At 39.4% G+C, this 10,034-nt stretch overlaps 1 protein-coding gene across 4 annotated transcripts in view; it reads left to right on the top strand.

The window, feature by feature from the left end:
• Window positions 1-10,034, top strand: part of MCTP1 (multiple C2 and transmembrane domain containing 1) — a gene marked incomplete at its 3' end in the record, with an annotated part of 270,851 nt that overhangs the window by 75,814 nt on the left and 185,003 nt on the right. For 3 of the 4 annotated variants that reach the window (XM_080572690.1, XM_080572687.1, XM_080572688.1), the window contains exon 2: window positions 3,278-3,316. The exons of the other annotated variant lie outside the window; for it this stretch is intronic. In XM_080572690.1, the coding sequence (XP_080428816.1) occupies window positions 3,278-3,316 (39 nt within the window). The remainder of the gene's footprint in view (window positions 1-3,277; window positions 3,317-10,034) is intronic. 4 annotated transcript variants of the gene reach the window in all.

Below are 10,034 nucleotides of genomic sequence, written 5' to 3'. Positions count from 1 at the left end.
GCACACGGGTCTTTCCAGGTGCATTTTGACCATACTAAGAACTTGTTTAGTATTTATTTTTTGCAGCAGGTGGAGTTTCTTGCTTTGAAGGCAGGAAGCAGTGATAAAGGACATGGCTTTAACAAATGTACAGATTGAAATTTCTTCTTGCTTTCTGTAGACTTTTATCCTCCATTGCTTGCTTTTCTTCTACATAAATAAGTGAGATTCTTTGGAAATTGCTGTTAAATGAGAATAAAAGCATATGTGCTACTTGCAAATGAATTCATTATTATCTGGAGCAGCAGCCAGGGAGATAACAGATGCTATTGTTCCTTTTGTTGACCCTCTCATGGTAGTGTCTGAGTGCTCAACATCATCTGTAAAGTAAGGGAGAATTATTACTCTGCTTCCAGTAATCAAAAGCAAGGCATAGAGGAATTAAATCACATGAGCATATGCATGTATCTGAAGCCATGGAAGCTACACAAATCCTTATTTCAACAACAAAAACATGGCTCTCTATCAATTCAAAATAAAACTTTGCTGTTTTAGGGAAAATTTCTCTTCCAGTAGAGAAAGGGGATACTTTACTCCTTATTAACTTGTTCTCCTAAGTTGCTTCAGGAGTCTGCCAAAATCTAGGTTGTCTTCAGCTCTTCACATGGAAGATTCCAGCAGTGTCATCTATGTGAACATGTCATATGTCATGTGTAACATATATGATGTTTTTTCATGCCATAGGGATGATGACTTTTTGGGGTTTCTTTTGCATGCATTTCCTATGTTTTCTGTTATTTTGGTATATTGCATCTGATCCAGGTCTATCAGAACGTGTAGTCACAGTCTTGTTCCTTGGGTGAGTGATTCTGGTGTTTACTCTTCTTTTCTTTAGGAATGACTTTTTTATGCCAAGAGAAATATTTAATTCCACCATTAAACTAAGTTAAAATTATGAAAATGGTGGAATGTTCCGACCTAGTCTAGTACCCAAGTTGGTTAGTATGTGGTTGACATGAAATAACTAATTCCACCGTACTTTTTTTCTCCTTTGTACCAAGGTGCTATTGAGGAACAAACTGGTATTTTTAATGGTTTTTTTTTCATTAGAACCAATAATGATATATATTAGATCAGTTATTTCAGTGTTCCTATCACACCGACGCTTCATGAGAACACTGATTTTTATGTTTGGCTGCAGGATGATACATACTTTCTGGCTATCCATAGAGTTTGAAACTCGTAGTTCACAGGCACACCGCTAAATTTAAGTCTAGACTGGCATAGTACAGGGTAAACTGCACCAGCGTGTGAGGGTGTCCCAGGCATCAAGGGGCTTCTCTGTGAAATGGAGAAGTCTAGGAAGAGAGAATCCACATTTCCAGGTTGCGCTCATTCATCGGCTGCTGTGGAATATTATGCTTAATGCAGGAGATCCAAAGCCTATAAAACTGAGATCACTTAGATCAAAAGCAATCTGATGTAGAAGAATGTTAAATCTATAGAGCTGACTACAAAATGTTGAAGACATATAAGGATTTTAAAGAGAGCCATTTCTCTTTGCATATTCAAGATTCAAGCTAAATTAAAGCAAGATTTTCTTCAATGAGTGGAGATTAAAAAAATAAATTAGGTGCCATACTAAGGGTAGATATGACTGGACAGACTCTAACATCATACAAATAATGATGTGTATCCAGTTGTGGAATATTTGCACTTAACTCACTTAAACTGAAGATATGTTGAAATTCTATTGAATAAGATCTACGTTATTTTTATCTCAGCCTTTTTATCTTCATTCCTTCTTTGTCAGCTTCTGATATTTCTGTAGTGGCCAAGAAGAAAAATTTTTGAAGTTTTATAGGAGATTAATAGCAGTTATCTGAATAGTGTTTTTAAATCTGTTTAAATTAGTTAGAATCACGGAATCATTTACGTTGGAAAAGACCTCTAAGACCATCAAGCCCAACCGTTACTCTCGCACTGCCAAGTCTACCAGTAAGCCATGTCCCTAAGCACCACATCTGCATGTCTTCTGAAAACCTCCAGGGGTGATGACTCAACCAATTCCCTGGGCAGCCCGTTTCAATGCTGCACAACCCTTTCAGTGAAGAAATTATTCTTAATATCCAACCTAAACCTCCCGTGGCACGATGCGGGGCCATTCCGTCTAGTCCTATCACTAGCTGCTTGTGAGAAGAGGCAGACCGCCAGCTCCCCACATCTTTTTTTCAGGTAGCTGTGGAGAGCAATGAGGTCTGCCCTGAGCCTCCTCTTCTCCAGACCAAGCAACCCCAGCTTCCTCAGCCTCTCCTCACAGGACTTGTGCTCCAGGCCCTTCACCAGCTTCGCAGCCCTTCTCTGGACACGCTCCAGAGCCTCGATGTCTTTCCTGTAGTGTGGGGCCCAAAACTGAACACAGTACTCGAGGTGCGGCCTCACCAGAGCAGAGCACAGGGGGACGATCACCTCCCTGCTCCTGCTGGCTGCACTATGCCTGATACAGGCCAGGATGCCGTTGGCCTTCTTGACCACTTGGGCACGCTGCCGGCTCACGTTCAGGTGAGCATCAACCAGCACCCCCAGGTCCTTTTCCTCTGCACAGCTTTCCAGCCACTCTGCCCCCAGCCTGTAGCGCTGCTTGGGGTTGTTGTGCCCCAGGTGCAGGACCCGGCACTTGGCCATGTTGAACCTCATCCCCTTGGCCTCTGCCCGTTGGTCCGGCCTATCCAGGTCCCTCTGTAGAGCCTTCCGTTGGAAGTGTCTTCAGAGCGAATATACTAGGGTAGAAAGTATGTATTTTCTTTGATTTTCATAAAATTCGTATGTGTTCATGTGGTAAAACAAACATTTAAGTTTTGTATTTCTCCACTCAAGGCATTAATTGGCAGAATCAGGGTAGGGATTATCTAGGATCTACTGTTCACAAGTTGAACTTTTGTGTGTGGTTCATGCCAGTGTTTAATGAATAAATGACAGCAACTTTCGTTTATACCACCTTCTGCGGCTGGGGGTGGGGGAGGAAACATTTTCCAGTGTTTAAAGATGTGCAGATAGTTGAGTCATTTCCTCTGAATGTGTTGAAACATATTCACATATCAAGTCTTATCTTACTTTCACTCTGAGTAGCTGCAGTTCACAGCAGTAGTCAAGTGATATTTGCACAGAGCTGTTGCTACCAGCTGGAGGTGAGCAGTTTTACTGAGCAGTTATCAGCTCACAAGGCTAACTCCGCTTAGCAAGTATCTTTGTGAAGCAAGAGGTTTTTAACTCACTGCTGTAATACTATTTCAAATAGGTGAAAGCTGTGGGAACTTCTCCATTTGGACCTGATAAGGTAGGAATTTAGTTTCTTTATAAAGTATAACAGGTTCTGGTTTATCATTGTGTATATGCATCCTGTTTTAAAATGCAGGTAATTTAAAACTCTATGTTGAAAATAATTAAATACATGCTTCTGATGGAATCTGCATGTCCAAAGTGAGTAATGCAAAATGGGGAAAAATGTTTATTCCATTAAGAGTATACCAAATCACACGGACAGAAGCATCAGTCACTTACAGGTGGACTAATGTTTGCAGCTGTTTAGAATATAGGAGGAAAACGCTACTGAAATCACACAGTTTTTGTTCTTTCACTGAATGCTCCATGTTAACAGAAGAATCTATTTATTTACTGATGGATCAGGTAGTTTGAAGACTGTCATTCTTCCTTTTAAGTTGCTCTCAGATACCTGCTGCATGGTGTGTGGATTTTTTGATGGATTTTATGGCTGTAACATACACTGTCATTCTTTAATGACAGCTGAAAATATTGAAATACCTAGGCAGTTCATGTTCAATTAAATCTAACTTTGTAAAACTGGAATCTTATTTTTAATATGTTTTTGCCATTTGTATTTACTAGACTAGTGTTATCTTCCTTACAGCGATCTCTTGAACTATGAGTAAAAGCACCAAGGAAGTTTCTCTTGGTAACTGCTTAGTGTTGTTTTAATGACAGCGGCACTATCAATTTACTTGTTTTGAAATGAATTCATAGTAATACAAATGTTGTGTTCTGATAATTACACTTTACAGAATTTAAAATATAACTTTGGCACATAATTTTAGCATAAAACTACTTCAGTAAAGTAACCCGAGTTACTTAAAGTGTATGCATATTTAAGTATATAATTAATTATTATTAATATGGACAATTAATATAATATGGACAATTAAATTCACGATATTTTAGTATGGTTTTCTGTTGTGCAAATGTGGACAGCATATATGTAAATAAAATGACCGATGTTTATTTTCTTCTGAGAGAATGATGCATGTGGCATACACATTGACTTCAGGCATCTCTCATTTTGAAAGGGAGATGTCTAATTCTTCACAGATTCTTCTTTCGATATGGATGTGACATCTGTCTCTTGTTCCCTGTTGAGTTATCCTTCACGTGCAGTGTTTGACATAACTTGCAGTGTAATTGTGCACTCTTCAGGCAAGTGAGAGGATTTTTGTGCTTGATATGGCAAGTTTCTCTAGAGACGATAGAAATGCTAGCTATCAGCAATTAGATTGGTACTGTAACTGCATGAGACTTTAGGAAAAATGAAAGCAGGCAAAAAAAAAAAGGAAATGCAGTAATGCAGACTATTTTAATGCTTAAAAAATGATGATTTTAGGAATGTAAGGTTATTTTGAACAGGAAAAACTGTGTGACTGTAATCTGTGTTTTTTGCAGTGTATTGTCCACCCCTTTAGAGGCTGATTTTGTTTTCCTGTTCACTTTATGTGTGCATCACATGTTCATGAGTTGCCAAAATGTATTCAGACAGCCCATGTATCTTACCATAATCTTCTCAAAACCAAAATGGCTCAGGAGTATTCATTCTTCTGGCTTGTCCTGGGAACTGAGTAATTCTGCACAGATGAAAGGCAGATCTAATTCAATTCGTGATGCTTTTCATTTCCTTGGCTTAAAGAAGCAGATTTTTTAATTTCTGAAAAAGATTATGCTCTTGGGATTTTTGGAAAAGGAAGGTAAATTTAAAGGTTTTGTGAAATAATTTAAAAGCAATTTATTCCTGGTTCAAAGGCATTGTGTAGACTAGAATTACAGTGATTGTCAATGTGACTGGTGAGTTTGAAAGTGAATCTGGTCTTTGAAAATCTGTGGCTTCATTGCGCTATTGGAAAAAAAAAATGCCATCAATGTCTGCTAGGTGGACTGTGTGCTTTGTACATAAATGGTCTCAGAAAATGGATATCCTCAAGCTGTAGTAGGTCTGTTGAATGAGCAACGTGGCATGATCATGGAGTCTATTAAGAGGCAGGTTTTGTCCTTTTTATTTTTTTTTCCTGTTATCTTTTTAGTTATGTGGTTAGGGGTTTGTTTGTTGTGTGTAACTGAGAACACCAACATCAGTGGTGCTTTTTATTTATTACTGTTTTTACTTAGGATCCATGGCATGTAGTATGCTTATCAATAAAGCAGCTTCATGTTTATATGCTGATATATAATATATTGCTGTACCTTTGAAAATAATGTCGTGCTTTAAAGAAAAAGTCTGAAGTGGGTAGAGGGAAAGGTTTAATTTAAAATGAACATGAGGAGTGCAGAATAAATTCATGGCGTATGTGTACGCTTGTTTGAAGTGTTCGGTGCTCATGTGTATCTTGGACGTGCTCTGCTCCTAACAGGCAGAGGGGATGGTAGTTCCTAATGTCAGCGTCAACACTGGTATACGAGTCCATCCACAAACATGCTTCAGAAAAGTTGGTTGAGGTCAGCATATGCTTTATTTGCTGTGGTATTTCAAAGCAATAGAGAAACATGGAATGGTTGAGGTTTGCCTTTGGAAGTAGCCCTTTTGAAAACTCTTGTCCAGAGCAGGGTCATCTCAAGCAGGCTGACCAGGACTGTGTCCGGTCAGGTTTTGAGCGTGCCCTTAACCTCTCTGGGCAGCCTGGTGTACTGTTTGACCGCCCTCATACAAAAGGTTTACAAAAGGCTTTCCTCAAAGTCTGCTGAGCAGAAGGGAAAAGAGCGCTGAGGCACCTACCGAAACTGGAAAAGCTGGTGAAAAAAACAACAGGGGGTATGGAAAACAGCCTTTACCCTTTTCTAGGGTTTTGTTTTGCACTTGAAATAGGTTTTAAAGTGTTACTCTCTAATCAATGTATCATGGTCCTGTTTACATTTACATGTTTTTAAATTAACTTTCAGTTAGAGGTGATTGCTTTTGTAAACAGTTGTGAGAAATTCTGGTAACTGAAGACTGAGGCCATTAATCAGCTCCATGCACCCGTGGGATAAAATAGAGAGTTGGTAACTTTTTGCACATGACAGATGAATAATCTGATATAAAACTTGCTCTAGAAATTCTTGCATAATATTTGTTATATAAGAATTAATGAAGAGCAGTATCAATCTAATACTATCCCTAGAATTAAGAGCAAACCTTTCTCCTTTGTGATTCTAGATTTTTCTTATAAGCAATTTTTGCTCAATTTCCCTATAAAACAAAAATGGATGAAGGGACAGCATAGGGAATGAGATTAGGGAGAGGAATGCTGCAACAAATTTTGGCAGACAGTTCATAAAATGATCATAGAATCGTAGAATGGCTCAGGTTGGAAGGGACCTTACAGATCATCCAACTCCAACCCCCTGCCATAGGCAGGGATGCCACCCACCAGACCAGGTTGGCCAAAGCCCCATCCAGCCTGGTCTTGAACACCTCCAGGGATGGGCATCCACAGCTCCTCTGGGCAAACTAATTTACCAAATTGTCTTGAGTTTCAGTGTTAAATCCTGTTCTAACAATCCTCCTCTAAGGTGTTAATGCATGTGGAGAAACTGCAGGGATGTACAGGTGGCTAGATCAAATGAAGCGTATCAGTAGTAGTGCAAAGAAAGCATCTCCTCTGGGAGTCCACTTAAATTGAGACAGCTCTAATTACTGGGAGTATCCTTTGGATTTCTAGCTAGCTGTCTGTTTGTGGAAGAAACTCAATTCATCCTCTGCTGTGTGGGCATGTGTCAGCTCTCTTGGACTGAAGAACTTCCTAGTCAGCCGTGATGGATGAGGCAGAACTGGACATACCACATCCTACATTGATGCTGCATGAGTAGGCATAGTTCCCACCGTAAGCCAGATCCTTCTCCAGCTTGAATATAGCACTTCCTTTCTCCAAGTCCCTGACATCCCTTGTCCTTAAAAAATCGTAGTTAGCAAGCAGATGATTTGGTTATTTAACGCCCCAGTGCCTCCAGCTGCTCCTCATGACTTGTTCTCCAGACCCTTCACCAGCCTCATTGCCCTTCTTTGCACACCTTTGGTCTTCCATCACCTGCCTTCAGCAGAACAGCCCTGTTGGTACTTGGCTGAAAAATATATAAAACTTGAATCAACTCAGCTGGTGGAATGCTTACCCAATGGTAGTGACTGGCACATTTGTTTTCTGCTTAATTTTCTGATTTAGCCATCCACATCTACTTTTCCCAGTTGTAATGATGCTGGCTTTATAGGCACTTGAAGATTAATTTCTCAGTTATTCTACTGATACTCTTATTTTACTCAAAGATGCTAAGACACATTTACCTTTGGAAAATTGTTCATAGTGATTTTTGTGATAATGGCATTATTTGCATTAAGAGAATTACACATTTTTTGTTTTTTCTTGGTTGTTGTTGTTGGTTTTTTATGGCATGTATTCACAAGACAATATGAACTGTTGTCTTGTGAAAAATGACGGTTATTGTTGTTTTCCCCATTCTAGAAAAACTTTCTTAAGATAATAGTTCATATGTGCTTCCTTATTATTTATGTCAATTAGGAATAGTTTCCAGCACTTGTAAAGTTCTGCAAGTCCTTCAGCATCATTGTAAGATCAGACTAGGTTTACAAATTATTGATGAGTCAGATCTGTATCTCTTCCTGATGGAGAGGGGAAACATCTTTCTGAAGAGTCAGTTCTTGAACTGTCCCCTTAAGAAATTCAGGGGTTTCAGCTGCTAATAACTCAGATTATGTCATCCACCTCCAGATTACAAAGCTGTAGTAGGCCACGTTATCTAATTGGACAAAATTAAAGTACCTTCTGTGGCTAATGGAGGAAAATGGCTACACTGCTTCACCAGTCAGCAGACAGACTTCTCTTCAAAAGCTGCCTGAGTTTAATTTTGTTTTCCTTGGCACTCGGCTAGTTAATTATGACAGTAGGGGTTATTCTGGGTCTGGGCTTTGTCTTGTCATTCTCTGACACTTGCCAGAGACACACTGACTAATGGTGACGGGAAAGCACTTCTCCATTTTATCTGGCATTCGGTGATACCGGCTCCTAAGCAAAGATGCACGCTGCAGACGAGTTGTGCACTATGGTGGATACTGCTGCTCATGGAGGAATTATTTTTACTTAGATCAGTGAGACTTTGGTGGGGTTTGTCTTTCCTTCTGTTTGCAAAAGTATTTCTCCCCGTATGATATTTGATAAATTAGTTCAAGATTCAGGTGGATTCTTGAGAGGATTGGTACTGTCCAGTCCCAATTTGATGGGATTTCACAAACTTTGAGGACTTCTGCACAGATTACTTTCTTGCTTTTTTTCCTTTTACATCAGCCAATGGTGGAGCTAAAATGCAAACAGCGTGTGAACAGCAATTTGGGTTGGACCCGATGATATCTCGAGGTCCCTTCCAACCTCTACAATTCTGTGATTCTGTGATTCTACGTCAGGTCTCTAAAAGACAGGCTTGATTTTTTTCCCATAGGTATTGACTGGGCAGTGGTGGGATTTGCCATTAGAGGACAGGGCCTCGTCCTGTTCTCCAACCAAAAAGCACCACTGCTACTCTTCCTTGTAAACTGTATCCCACCCCACAGCTGGTTTCTCTCCCGGGAACTGTGAGTACTGAGTAGGATTGAGTTAATAAACAGTAGACCTGTAGTAGTACCTCTGAGCTCGTTACAACTTCTCATCTTGCCACCTGGGTATCTGACTTGGTATGTGCTGTTTCTGTCTCCTCCAGCTACTTCTCTGGGCCACCAAATGCCATCACTGGGGCCTCCATCAAGCTCTTGGAAGGTCTGAGCGGTAAATCCATGCCTAAAATTTTGAAAAAATTCACCTTAGTGAAAGTACTGCAATCTGCTATCATGGACCAGACATGCCATGTTGCAGTATCAGTCATCATTCCCAGCATAGAGTTCTGCGTTGTTGCTCATCAGTAACAAAACAACAACAACAACAACAAAAAAAACCATAGCTATGACATACTTGGCTATTGCCATTTCTATTTCAGGAACACATTTTACTTTTTTTTTTTTCCCCCTATACTTACACAGTATTTAGACGAATCAAGACAAGTGGAGAGTATCTTAAAGTAGCATGGAACAGCTCTCAGCTTTGCCATAGGTAGGTAAAAAACCACAATGATGTAAAAAAAAAAAATGTTAGGCCTAGTAGTATTACAGATACTTTTTGTGTGGAAGACCAAATTTTTGTCGTGTTCAAAACTGGAAACCTTGAATTACTCCTCAACTGGAATTTTTCAGTCAGAGTCAGGTTCTCAGTCTCCAAGATTCTCAACCATGGATATTTGTATATCTCTTGGTTCCCTGTAGAAAATTTATTTGCCATCATTTCTTTTCATCTTGTTCTTGTATCAGAGATTATGCAGTAATGTCTCTGCTGAGTTAAGGAGCTTGTGTGAACCACAGCTGTAAGGTTGTGGGGGGAGTTTGGTAAAAATTTAAATAATGTGCATAAACATATCAGAAGTAATATCAATCTCTAATACATTCGTAGGCCTTAGTAATGAGGTCTAAAAGTTGCATGTTTCAGCACTCGACTTCCTTCTCAGTATATTTTTTATTTCCATCTCATCTTTGCCACTCTTTGTTATGCTGCTTGTAGCAGATTTTGGTTTAACTTTTTCTGGGCTTATGGGTTTACCTCTTGAAAGTAGGAAGCCTTTTTGTGACCAGCGCATATAAAAATTATTACAAATTATGAAAGAAAATATATTTAAAGGAATAAGGAGAGGTAGAGAATCTTCTTCAG

This window comes from Anser brachyrhynchus, assembly GCF_964034855.1.
Source record: "Anser brachyrhynchus genome assembly, chromosome: Z".
NCBI lineage: Eukaryota > Metazoa > Chordata > Aves > Anseriformes > Anatidae > Anser > Anser brachyrhynchus.
The sequence above is the reverse complement of the archived record's forward strand: the minus strand, read 5'-3'. Positions and strand labels throughout refer to the sequence as shown.